General features: G+C 47.7%; 1 protein-coding gene across 9 annotated transcripts in view; it reads right to left on the minus strand.

Moving 5' to 3' along the window:
* Window positions 1–14244, minus strand: part of adarb1b (adenosine deaminase RNA specific B1b) — a 181936-nt gene that overhangs the window by 41006 nt on the left and 126686 nt on the right. For 2 of the 9 annotated variants that reach the window (XM_071340317.1, XM_071340315.1), the window contains exon 1: window positions 13765–14186. The exons of 6 other annotated variants lie outside the window; for them this stretch is intronic. In XM_071340317.1, the coding sequence (XP_071196418.1) occupies window positions 13765–13864 (100 nt within the window). In that variant the 5' untranslated portion in view covers window positions 13865–14186. Of the gene's footprint in view, window positions 1–13764; window positions 14187–14244 lie in introns of those variants that run through there. One more of the 9 variants, XM_071340316.1, reaches the window with a different exon arrangement.

Genomic DNA, 14244 nt, shown 5'->3' on the forward strand with positions numbered 1-14244 from the left:
CTTGATCTCTCCCTTTAAATAAAGGACGAACCGTGGCTGCCTTCCAAGCAATGGGATCCTCCCCAGAGAGGAGACAGGTTAAAAAGGTCGGAGATAGGCGTGGCGATAACAGGGGCAGCAACCTTAAAGAAGAAAGGGTCTAAACCATCTGACCCAGATGGTTTTTTGGGGTCAAGTTTAAGGAGCTCCTTTAGCACCTTGGACTCAGTGACTGCCTGCAGGGAGAAACTTTGTAGCGGGGCAGGGGAAAAAGAGGGAGAAGCAACGGGGATAGTCGCATTAAAAGTGGTGGGAGATGAGGAAATGTTGGATGGGCAAGGAGGCATGGCTGAGTCAAATAGGAATCCTGACTTAATGAAGTGGTGATTAAAGAGCTCAGCCATGTGCTCCTTGTCAGTAACAACCACATCACCAACATTAAGGGACATGGGCAGCTGTGAGGAGGAGGGTTTATTCTCCAGGTCTTTAACCGTTTTCAAGAACTTCTTGGGATTAGACCCACAGAGAGAGAACTGCTCCTTAAAAGTAACTAACTTTGGCCTTCTGGATAGCCTGAGTGCACTTATTTCTCATTTGCCTGAACGAGAGCCAGTCAGCCTGAGTATGTGTGTGCCTTTCGCCAAATGGAATTCTTGAGGTGGAGTAACTCTGTAAGATCACGGTCGAACCAGGGGCTGAATAAACCTGTTTTTAATTCTCATTTTCCTATGGGGGTGTGTTTGTTAACAATACTACTGAAAATATCAAAAAAGAAGGTCCAAGCGTCTTCGACAGAGGGGATCTGTAACGGCGGTCCTCCTCCTCTTCATCCGAAGAGGAGGAGCAGGGATTGAACCAAGGTGCAGCGCGTTGAAATGACATGAATGATTTATTAAATAAAACAAAACGAACAAACACGAAAACGAACTATACTTGAAAATGATACAAAATAACAAAACGAAAGTAGACAGACCTGAACAACGAACTTACATACAACGTGAAGAACGAAATGAACAGGAACAGACTACATAAATGAACAAACCGTAAACAGTCCCGTATGGTGCAAACATCGACACAGACACAGGAGACAACCACCCACAAACAAACACTGTGAACAGCCTACCTAAATATGACTCTCAATTAGAGGAACGCCAAACACCTGCCTCCAATTGAGAGCCATACCAGGCAACCCTAAACCAACATAGAAACAGATAACATAGAATGCCCACCCAAACTCACGTCCTGACCAACTAACACACAAAACTAAACAGAAAACAGGTCAGGAACGTGACATAACCCCCCCCTCAAGATGCGTACTCCGAACGCATCACCAAAAAGTCCAGGGGAGGGTCTGGGTGGGCATCTGACCACGGTGGTGGCTTAGGCTCCGGGCGTGGTTCCCACCCCACCATAATCAATCCCCGCTTCCTTAGCCTCCCCACAATGACCACCCTCCAAATAACCCCACCTAAATTTAGGGGCAACACCAGAATCAAGGACAGCTCTGGGACAAGGTAGCTCAGGACATAGGGATAGCTCAGGACAGAGGGAGAGCTTAGGAGAGAGAGGTAGCTCAGGAGAGAGAGGTAGCTCAGGATAGAGGGGCAACTCCGGACTGAAGGGCAGCTCCGGACAGAGAGACAGCTCTGGACTGAGGGGCAGTTCAGGATTACTAGCCGCTTCTGGCTGAGGGACAGCTCATGGCTGACTGACGGCTCTGGACGCTCATGGCAGGCTGACGGCTCTGGACGCTCATGGCAGGCTGACGGCTCTGGACGCTCATGGCAGGCTGACGGCTCTGGACGCTCTTGGCAGGCTGACGGCTCTGGACGCTCATGGCAGGCTGACGGCTCTGGACGCTCATGGCAGGCTGACGGCTCTGGACGCTCATGGCATGCTGACGGCTCTGGACGCTCATGGCAGGCTGACGGCTCTGGACGCTCATGGCAGGCTGACGGCTCTGGACGCTCATGGCAGGCTGACGGCTCTGGACGCTCATGGCAGGCTGACGGCTCTGGCTGCTCATGGCTCTCTAACGGCTCTGGCTGCTCATGGCTCTCTGACGGCTCTGGCTGCTCATGGCTCGCTGACGGCTCTGGCTGCTCATGGCTCGCTGACGGCTCTGGCTGCTCATGGCTCGCTGACGGCTCTGGCTGCTCATGGCGCTCTGACGGCTCTGGCTGCTCATGGCTCGCTGGCGGCTCTGGCAGATCCTGTCTGGTTGGCGGCTCTGGCAGATCCTGTCTGGTTGGCGGCTCTGGCAGATCCTGTCTGGTTGGCGGCTCTGGCAGATCCTGTCTGGTTGGCGGCTCTGGCAGATCCTGTCTGGTTGGCGGCTCTGGCAGATCCTGTCTGGCGGGCGGCTCTAGCGGCTCCTGTCTGGCTGACGGCTCTAGCGGCTCCTGTCTGGCGGATGGCTCTATAGGCTCATGGCAGACGGGCGGCTTTGCAGGCTCATGGCAGACGGGCGGCTTTGCAGGCTCCTGGCAGACGGATGGCTCAGATGGCGCTGGGGAGACGGATGGCTCAGATGGCGCTGGGGAGACGGATGGCTCAGATGGCGCTGGGGAGACGGATGGCTCAGATGGCGCTGGGGAGACGGATGGCTCTGGCCGGATACGGCGCACTGTAGACCTGGTGCGTGGTGCCGGAACTGGAGGCACCGGGCTAATGATAAGCACCTTCCTACTAGTGCGTGGAGCAGGGACAGGGCACACTGAACTCTCAAAGCGTACTCTATACCTGGTGCGTGGTACCGGCACTGGTGGCACCTGGCTGAGGGCACGCACCTCAGGACTAGTACGGGGAGAAGTGACAGTGTGTACAGGACTTAGGAGACGCACAGGTGGCTTAGTGCGTGGGGCCGGAACTGGAGGCACTGAACTGGATACACGCACTATAGGGAGAGTGCGTGGAGGAGGAACAAGGCTCTGGAAATGCACTGGTAGCCTAGTGCGTAATGTAGGCACTGTAGGTACTAGGCTGGGGCGGGGAGGTGGCGCCGGAAATACCGGACCGTGGAGGCGTACTGGCTCTCTTGAGCATTGAGCCTGCCCAACCTTACCTGGTTGAATGCTCCCGGTCGCCCGCCCAGTGCGGGGAGGTGGAATAACCCGCACCGGGCTGTGTAGGCGAACCGGGGAAACCATGCGTAAGGCAGGTGCCATGTATGCCGGCCCGAGGAGACGCACTGGAGACCAGACGCGTTGAGCCGGCCTCATGACACCTGGCTCAATGCCCAATCTAGCCCTACCAGTGCGGGGAGGTGGAATAACCCGCACCGGGCTATGCACACGTACAGGAGACACCGTGCGCTCTACTGCGTAACACGGTGTCTGCCCGTACTCCCGCTCTCCACGGTTAGCCTGGGAAGTGGGCGCAGGTCTCCTACCTGCCCTTGGCCCACAACCCCTTAGCCCCCCCCCAAGAAATTTTTGGGAGTTACTCACGGGCTTTTCGGGCTTCCGTGCAAGACGCGTCCCCTCATAACTCCGGTTCTTCAACCCAGTAGCCTCTGCTCTCCTCAGTGCCTCCACCTGTTCCCATGGGAGGCGATCCCTTCCAGCCAGGATCTCCTCCCATGTGTAGCAACCTTTACCGTCCAATACATCGTCCCAAGTCCATTCCTCCTTCTTTCGCTGTCCCTTACTCCGTTTACACCGCTGCTTGGCTCTGGATAGGTGGGTGGTTCTGTAACGGCGGTCCTCCTCCTCTTCATCCGAAGAGGAGGAGCAGGGATTGAACCAAGGTGCAGCGCGTTGAAATGACATGAATGATTTATTAAATAAAACAAAACGAACCAACACGAAAACGAACTATACTTGAAAATGATACAAAATAACAAAACGAAAGTAGACAGACCTGAACAACGAACTTACATACAACGTGAAGAACGAAATGAACAGGAACAGACTACATAAATGAACAAACCGTAAACAGTCCCGTATGGTGCAAACATCGACACAGACACAGGAGACAACCACCCACAAACAAACACTGTGAACAGCCTACCTAAATATGACTCTCAATTAGAGGAACGCCAAACACCTGCCTCCAATTGAGAGCCATACCAGGCAACCCTAAACCAACATAGAAACAGATAACATAGAATGCCCACCCAAACTCACGTCCTGACCAACTAACACACAAAACTAAACAGAAAACAGGTCAGGAACGTGACAGGATCAAGCTGATTCTATACCATTTTACAGAGGTCAGTTCATGAAGGAAGGCTTGCTCATTAAAGTTTTTTTAGCAAGTGTCTATGACAAATCAGGACAGGTCGTTTCACTGAGCAGCCATTACGAACACAGGCTGTAAAACAGTGATCACTAGCAAGTGTCTATGACAAATCAGGACAGGTCGTTTCACTGTAAAACAGTGATCACTAGCAAGTGTCTATGACAAATCACTGAGCAGCCATTAGGAACACAGGCTGTAAAACAATGATCACTAGCAAGTGTCTATGACAAATCAGGACAGGTCGTTTCACTGTAAAACAGTGATCACTAGCAAGTGTCTATGACAAATCACTGAGCAGCCATTAGGAACACAGGCTGTAAAACAGTGATCACTAAGGTCATTACAGAAAACACCAGACTGATACCTATCAGGATTATTTGTGAGCATAACATCAAGAAGAGTAGTCTTTTCTGGGTGTTTGAAGTCATACCTAGTGGGATTGGTAATAATCTGAGAAAGATTTAGGGAGTCCCATTGCTTTAGAACTTGGTCAGGTGGTTTAAACATGTCCCAGTTTAGGTCACCTAGCAGGACAAATTCAGACTTGGTGTAAGGGGCCAGGGGAGAGCTTAGGGCAGGTAGGGTACAGGCCAGTGCTGATGGAGAACGATAGCACCCAGCAACAGTCAACAAAGAGCCATTTGAAAGTTTAATGCTTAAAACCAGGAAATCATATTTTGGGGGACAGACTTGGTTGAGACAACCAACTGAAGGTGATCCTTGGTAAAGATTGCCACTCACCCAACTTTGGAAGATCTGTCTTGCCGAAAAAGGTTAGAACCAGAAAGATTAACATCAGTATTCAAAACACTCTTCTTAACCATGTCTTAGTAATCACCAACACATTTGGATTGGAGCTGTGAATCCACACTGTCAATTGATCCATTTTCAATAATAAGCTTCTAGTGTTAATGTGCAGAAAACCCAGGCTTTTACGAGAGCAGAAATCAGTGAAGCAGATATCAGAGCACAAATCAGAATTGGGGCTAGCAACAGTAGATGGGCCAGGGTGTACATGCACATTTCCAGATATCATCAACAGTAATACAATCAAGGCACGGCATAGGACAGGGAGAGCTCTGCAGTGTTGATTTATGGCATCTGAATGTGCATCAGATGGCAACAAGATCATATTGTACAGCAATTTCATCAGGTAACATGAATACAAAGCCGGCGAGAGGTACTAAGTACTTAAGTAAAAATACTTTAAAGTACTACTTTACTAAAAGTAAAGTACTAAAAGTCGTTTTGGGGGGTATCTGTACTTTACTTTAGCATTTATATGTTTGTCAACATTTTCTTTTACTTCAATACATTCCTAAAGAAAATAATGTACTTTTTACTCCATACATTTTCCCTGACACCCAAAAATACCCATTACATTTTGAATGCTTAGCAGGACAGGAAAATGGTCCAATTCATGCACTTATCAAGTGAACAAATAGAAAGGTCATCCTTACTACCTCTGATCTGGTGGACTCACTAAATACAAATGCTTCGTTTGTAAATATGTCTGTGTTGGAGTGTGCCCCTGTCAATCGGTAAATAATAATTAAAAAAGAAAAGAAAATGGTGCCATCTGGTTTGCTTTATATGAGGAAATGATTTATACTTTTACTTTTGATATTTAAGTACATTTAAAACCAAATACTTTTATTTGGGTGACTTTCACTTTTACTTGAGTCATTTTCTATTAAGGTATCTTTACTTTTTACTGAAGTATGACAATTGGATATTTTTCCACCACTGTCTAGGACACAGGCCAACAGAGCAAATATAGGCGATTCAATAAAAACATACTATTTCTCTCCCTCTCTTTCTCCCTCCTCCCTCTCTCTTCAAGGGTGCTGAGTGTTTGCCGCCGTCCCTTTCGCCTTTTCAGAGGAACCTGTAAAATCTGTGTGACAGCTATGATTTATGATATACGCACTGTGTGCCTGTGGGGGCAGGTGTGTGGCTAAGGTCTGATAGTTCTCCTTAGTTCTCCACGGACCATAGCCAGAGGTATCAGAGGTCACTGTTCAGTGACCCCAGTCACACACAGGAGAGAGAGAGAGAGGGTGTGTGTGTGCCTAGGAGTGTGAGTCGGGCTGCATGTCATGAAGCAAGAATAAAAACACCAGAAACTGGTCACAAAAAATAGTTTACAACAAGGATGAACTAAGGCATGGGCTGACAGTTGGTTAGAGGCAACGGGTCAGCTGCTGTGTGCATATGATAGTGTGCATGAGAGTGTGCATGAATGTGTGTATGAGAGTGAGTATGGCCTCATTCTCTCACATCGTATTTTGAAGTGCCCCGGGCTGACCTGCTGGTATCAACATAGTCTCTGCCTCTCTCTCTCCAACTATCTATTTCCATTGCTCTCTCTCTCTTTGCCCCCCCCCCCTCTCTCTTCCCATTTTCCTCACCTCAATGCCCCTGCTGCTCGCAATGTGCACTGTACTTCATATTCAAGGCCGTGTCAGGCACTCCAGTATCCTCACGTGGGTGCGTGCATGTTTTTTTTTTTTTTTGCACGTGTGTGTGTGTGTGTAAACATGCACTTTCTATTTGTGCAGATGCACGTGTGTTTGGAACGGAGAGTGTGTGTGTGAGAGGGGGTAGAGAAGTGGAATTTCACACCTCCTGCCTCCGTTATTACTAGGTTATGAGTTAATGTTGACGGACAGTTGGGAGCGGAGAGGGTCTTATTCTGAAAGGTCACAGACAGATAAGGCTCGTCTTGACAGTAGAGCGGGAACGGGAGAGAACGGGAGAGAGAACGAGAGAGAGGGAGAGTCTGCAGCACGTTAAGGACAAGTGTGGGAGTGATGGGTGCAGGGTTACAGAGGGAGGGAGAGGGAGAAAAATGTTGGTGGGGGAACATAGGGAGGGAACAGAGAGAGACAGACAAAGAGTTGAGATGGAAAAAGTGAGGTGGAAAGAGAGATGGGAGCAAAGTAGAGAGGGAAGAGGGAGAGAAGAAAGGAAGACAACCAGACAAGTTAAGAATAGAGTTTCAGCATCCCCTTGTCCTCAAATTGTCACTAGTTGCTGTTAGTGTGCACATAGCCATAGCATCATTAGCCCTAGCAGCCATACAATGCTTGTAAATGAGTTATTGCGATACGTATTGCGATGCTCATGATTCTATATGTATAGCGATTCAACACTGTGATTTTATTGAGATTCCACGGTCCAAACATAATTGCTCACCATACGTCTGCTGCAGAGGGACAAGAGACATAAGTGCCGAAAACAAATTGGCTCCCTATTTAAAAAGAAGATGGAGAACAATCTATGAAGGAAAAATACTGGAATTTTGGTGCAGGTACAGCCAACTAGTGCAAAAATAATATTGCGATATTGTCAAAAGGATACGATATACCGTCAAAAATAATATCCTGATATGTAACTCTATCGATTTCCCCCCCCCCCATCACTAATGGCCCACGTCCATGGGAAATGAGGCATACTGTAGGTAGCGGCGTTGAGACCTAAGAGCTGTCCAACCCTCCTCAGAGTCACAGAAACGGCGTCCTCCCTGGCTGAACACACGTTAGCGCCGTTCCGGCAAAACGGCTTCCCCCTCAATCACTCGCTGACAACCATTAGCCGAATGCTAATCGAGGCTAATTACACACCGTTCACTCCTAGACGGCGTGACCCAGCTAATTTCTTATCGTGACAGAGTGTTTGCAGTGTGGGGGCCCCCAGCGTCGAGATTACGCTAACAAAAGGCAGTCGTCAGCTTGGTGTCTTAATAAGTGCTTTGGCGTTCGGTTTTCATAAATAAATGTAAATAAGGTCTCTTTTCTGACTGTTGTTGCTGGATGCTGTTTGATGTTTGATGTTGTTCGATATTGTGTCTGCCAAGGCTAGAGCAGACTTTTCCTGCAGCAGCCAATTTGTTGCTGCTTTGTGGCTGTATTGAGGTAGTGGCTGTCATTTGTGATTTCCAGACAGAAAATGGCTCACTTTCCTGAATGCTTTGTTAATTCGCTGTCATTGAGTGCAGTGCCTTGAGTGCAGTGGCAATATGAAACCCTGTTAATCTAGCATGGAAGCCCTTTAAATCTATAATACGTTTGCTTACTTCGATTCAAAGACTCTACTCAGTTCTTTTCCCCCCAATCTTAATACCCTTTCAAAAGCATTGGAGGTCTCTGATAGCTAACCTCTTTGTAATTTGCTGTTGGAGTAGGTGAGGTGTTGTATAAGAAGAACTCTCACAGAAAAAGGCTGAATCGTTTCTGGCTAACAGAACTGAATGAAACAGCCTGTTCTCCTAAGCAATGGATCCACAGAGTGGAGACACGGCATATCTCCCTCCCACTCCATCTCCAAAAGCTCATTTTGGAGATTCTGCAGGCTCCGCACAAAACCCTGGGTCCCATTTCCCATATTTCATATACGGACCATTGGAGATGCATTGCTGTATGAGAGTGTCCTCCTCGCTACAATGTATTGTGGGGGCGATACATTGACGCTTCCTCTGTTGGAAAATGTGCTGTTGTGTAGTGTTCCTAGACTCAATTGAAAGTAGCCATGCGACTAAGTGGTTTGCAATGGATGAGGCCATTCACACGTCTAGTATATGGTCAATGTCATTGAAGCACACCGATCAGCCAAAAATATGAGCAAAAGGCACTGTTGATGTTTTCAATTCAGCAACTTTGCTTATCTTTGGGAAATGTGAATGAAGCTCCCAGAAGAGTGCAAACACTTGACTGTTGCCTCCTCCATTGCTGTAAACCTCTGCTAGGCTAACTGGCTGGGTAGCTGGTCTGACAGAGATGGCATTAGCCACCAACTGACAGGCTAACTGGTCTGACAGACAGAATGGCTGGGGACAGCCCAGGCCACGCCATCAGTTAGTGTTAGCGTAGCATAGCGTAGCTGCTGATCACCAAGGAGGCAAACACAATGGCCTAACACACTCTGGGTACTCATCATGGCATCCGCTCACTGAGGGAATTATTGCCAGCTGTGATGGGGTTAGCGGAATAGCATTACCCAATGCTAAGCCTTCTCCTCTCCGGGGTTAGTGCAAAGTGGCGCTGTCATTTCCGGAGCGATAACGAGGAAGAGATGGAGACGGACACCAGCGAAGCTGACAGACAAAAAGTTTGTGTTAAGTTTTGGTTGTTTCGCGACTCGCGCGGCTAAAACGCAACTTCAGCAGTGGTGGGTTTACTCGGATGAACAGGCTCGGGTTTGACAATTCGCAGTGGGAGTGGGGGGGGCAGGCGGGAGTTGGGGGATATATCAAAGCAAATAGCTGACATCACTAATACAGCTACTGAGAGGGAGCATCTAAAAAATGACTACTTCCCCGGCCTGTTGGGCTAATCCCTAGAGCAGGGGACAAGCTTAGAGTCCCACAGGAGCCAAGTCAGTCTACTTCACTTACAGAGAGAGAAGTCTCACTCACACACAGAGGTCTATCTTACACTCTGAGACAGAGGAGACTGCCTTATTCACAAAGAGAGGTTTCTGTATCACTCACAGGGATAGTCCTGTCTCACTCACAGAGAGATAGGCCTGTCTCACCCACAGAGAGATAGGCCTGTCTCACCCACAGAGAGATAGGCCTGTCTCACCCACAGAGAGGTCTGTCTCATTCCCAGATAGAGAGCTCGGTCTCATTCACACAGAGATTGGTCTTTCTTACTCACAGAGAGATAGGTCTGTCTAACTACAGAGAGGTACGTCTTTCTCACAGAAAAGCCTCTCAGTAACAGAGCGATAAGTCTGTCTCACAGAGAGTGTTGGGATTGGTTGCTTGGAATGGAAAAAAAATCGCAATATCGCATCGTTTGTTTGACTGTCGGAGGGAGCAAGGCGAGCCACGCGCGCTCTACCAAAGATAGGCTACTTACTAAATCAGGTTGAATCACTAGTTTCTCTTTTCATCTGTGGCGCTGCTTTCCTGTGCTAGTCTACAAGTGCTGCGCTATATATGGGCTCCTTAATTAGCCATATTACAGTGGATTCTGAAATGATTCAGACCCTTTGACTTATTCCACATTTTGTTGTCTTACAGCCTGAATTCAAAACGGATTAGATATATTTTTTTCTCACCCATCTACACACAATACCCCATAATGACAGTGACAACATGTTTTTATGAATTTTAACAAATTTATTGAAAATTAAATACAGAAATATCTCATTTACATAAGTATTCACACTTACAGCTGTGAGTCTTTCTGGGTAAGTCGCTAACATGGTGACCACACCGCCGTGTTGTGAGCATGAGCGTTGCAAAATAAATGTACACATACATGTTATTCAATAATTTTATCCAAACTGTTTGCACGCGTCAACGAGCGTCTGCGTAGCCAACGCGGATGTCCTAGCCGTGTCTGAATCCTGGCTTAGGAAGGCCACCAAAAATCCTGAAATTTCCATCCCTAACTATAACATTATCTGACAAGATAGAACTGCCAAAGGGGGTGGAGTTGCTATCTACTGCAGAGAGAGCCTGCAGAGTTCTGTCATACTATCCAGGTCTGCCCAAACAATTCAAGCTTCTTCTTTTAAAAATCCACCTTTCTAGATACAAGTCTCTCACTGTTGCCGCTTGTTATAGACCCCATTCAGCCCCCAGCTGTGCCCTGGACACCATATGTGAATTGATTGCCCCCCATCTATCTTCAGAGTTCGAACTGTTAGGTGAACTAAACTGGGACTTGCTTAACACCCCGGCCGTCCTACAATCTAAGCTAGATGTCCTCAATCTCACACAAATTATCAAGGAACCTACCAGGTACAACTCAACATCCGTAACCATGGGCACCCTCTTAGATATCATCCTGACCAACTTGCCCTCTAAATACACCTCTGCTGTCTTCAACCAGGATCTCAGTGATCACTGCCTCATTGCCTGCGTAAGTAATGGGTCCGCGGTCAAACGACCATCACGCATCACTGTCAAACGCTTCCTAAAACACTTCAGCGAGCAGGCCTTTCTAATCGACCTGGCCCGGGTATCCTGGAAGGATATTGACCCCATCCCGTCAGTAGAGGATGCCTGGTTGCTCTTCAAAAGTGCCCCATTCAAATGTAGAACTAAGAACAGATATAGCCCTTGGTTCACCCCAGACTTGACTGCCCTTGACCAGCACAAAAACATCCTGTGGCGTTCTGCATCAGCATCGAATAGCCCCCGCGATATGCAACTCTTCAGGGAAATCAGGAACCAATATACTTAGGAAAGCTAAGGCTAGCTTTTTCAAACAGAAATTTGCTTCCTGTAGCACTAATTCCAAAATGTTTTGGGACACTGTAAAGTCCATGGAGAATAAAGAGCACCTCCTCCCAGCTGCCCACTGCACTGAGGATAGGAAACACTGTCACCACTGATAAATCTACGATAATCGAGAATTTCAATAAGCATTTTTCCACGCCTGGCCATGCTTTCCACCTGGCTACCCCTACCCCGGCCAACACCTCAGCACCCCTTGCAGCAACTTTCCAAACCCCCCCACCCCCCCGCTTCTCCTCCACCCAAATCCAGATAGCTGATGTTCTGAAAGAGCAAAATCTGGATCCCTACAAATCAGCTGTGCTAGACAATCTGGACCCTCTCTTTCTAAAATTATCTGGCGAAATTGTTGCAACCCCTATTACTAGCCTATTCAACTTCTCTTTCGTATCGTCTGAGATCCCCAAAGATTGACAAGCTGCCGCGGTCATCCCCCTCTTCAAAGTGGGAGATATCTTAGACCCAAACTGTTATAGACCTATATTCATCCTCCCCTGCCTTTCTAAAAATCTTCGAAAGCCAAGTTAATGAACAGATCACCGATCATTTCAAATCCAACTGTACCTTCTCCACTATGCAATCTGGTTTCCGAGCTGGTCATGGGTGTACCTCAGCCACGCTCAAGGTCCTAAACGATATCATAACCGCCATCCATAAAAGACAGTACTGTGCAGCCGTCTTCATTGACCTGGCCAAGGCTTTCGACTCTGTCAATCACAGCATTCTTATTGGCAGACTCAATAGCCTTGGCTTCTCAAATGACTGCCTCGCCTGGTTTACTAACTACTTCTCAGATAGAGTTCAGTATGTCAAATCGGAGAGCCTGTTGTCCGGACCTCTGGCAGTCTCTATGGGGGTGCCACAGGGTTCAATTCCCGGGCCCACTCTTTTCTCTGTATATATCAATGATGTCGCTCTTGCTGCTGGTGATTCTCTGATCCACCTCTACGCAGACGACACCATTCTGTATACATCTGGCCCTTCTTTGGACACTGTGCTAACAAACCTCCAAACGAGCTTCAACGACATACAACACTCCTTCCGTGGCCTCCAACTTCTCTTAAATGCTAGTAAAACTAAGTGCATGCTCTTCAACCGATTGCTGCCCGCACCCTTCCACCCGACTAGCATCACTAATCTGGACGGTTCTGACCTAAAATATGTGGACGTCTACAAATACTTAGGTGTCTGGTTAGACTGTAAACTCTCCAGAATCACGTTAAGCATCTCCAATCCTAAATTAAATCTAGAATCGTCTTCCTATTTCGCAACAAAGCCTCCTTCACTCATGCCGCCAAACATACCCTCGTAAAACTGACTATCCTACCGATCCTTGACTTCGGCGATGTCATTTACAAAATATCCCCCAACGCTCTACTCAGCAAACTGGATGTAGTCTATCACAGTGCCATCCGTTTAATCACCAAAGCCCCATATACTACCCACCACTGCGACCTCTATGCTCTCGTTTGCTGGCCCTCACTACATATTCGTCGCCAAACCCACTGGCTCCAGGTCATCTATAAGCCTTGGCTATGTAAAGCCCCGCCTTATCTCAGCTCACCGGTCACCATAGCACACGCTCCAGCAGGTATATTGCACTGGTCATCCCCAAAGGCAACACTTCATTTGGCCGCCTTTCCTTCCAGTTCTCTGCTGCCAATGACTGGAACGAATTGCAAAAATCTCTGAAGCTGGAGTCTTATATCTCCCTCTCTAACTTTAAGCATCAGATGTCAAAGCAGCTTACCAATCACTGTACCTGTACACAGCCAATCTGTAAATAGCACACCCGACTACCTCATCCCCATATTATTACTTACCCTCTTGCACCCCAGTATTCTACTTGCACATTATCATCTGCACATATATCACTCCAGTATTAATGCTAAATTGTAATTATTTTCCCCTCTATGGCCTATTTATTGCCTTACCTCCTTACTCTTCTACATTTGCTCACACTGTACATAGATCTTTCTATTAACAAAAAAAAATGTATTACAGTTATTGACTGTACGTTTGTTTATGTGTGACTCTGTGTTGTTGTTTTTGTCGCACTGCTATGCTGTATCTTGACCAGGTCGCAGTTGTAAATAACAACTTGTTCTCAACTGGCCTACCTGGTCAAATAAATAAAAAATAGTAGTGTAACCACTGCTAGACCAAGAGAAACTACGACAGAATCGTTCAAAGTAAGTAATAAAAACAAAGGTAATTGTGCAATACACACACACACACACGCACGCTCACAAACGCACATCTCACACAAACTACAAAGAAAAGGTGGATACCTTGGCGCTCGCTGCGTTTCTTGCGCCTCCTCTTGAACCTCCTGCGGATGAGGCAGTAGTAGGAGCCCAGGCTCTGAGGGCCAGTGCTGAACAGGACCATGCTGTTCTGTCCTTCACCGGCTACCACACTGCTCTCCTGCCCTGGAAACGCTCCCTACTGGCCCTCTAGATTCTAGCCATGTGGTGGAACACTTACTACCCTCAACCTCCCTCAGTCTCTCTTTTTTTCTTTCTTGGTTCCTGTCTCCCTCCACCTAGTTGGAGGGAAGCAGATAGAGAGTGTGTGGGAGGGAAGTGGATATTCTCAGAGGAGACGACTGGTGCTTTTCCTCTGAGAGTTGTAGAATGTCACAAGGAGTTGGTCCTATATTTCTCTCTTCGCACTCCCTTTCTCGCTCTTTCTCTTCCACTCCTTCTCTCCAGGCAGAAGAGGCAGCTTGCTCCCGCCAGCTCGGTGCTTCTATAGCGTCTCACTGACAC

Source organism: Salvelinus alpinus, chromosome 14, assembly GCF_045679555.1.
Source record: "Salvelinus alpinus chromosome 14, SLU_Salpinus.1, whole genome shotgun sequence".
Taxonomy (NCBI): Eukaryota; Metazoa; Chordata; class Actinopteri; order Salmoniformes; family Salmonidae; genus Salvelinus; species Salvelinus alpinus.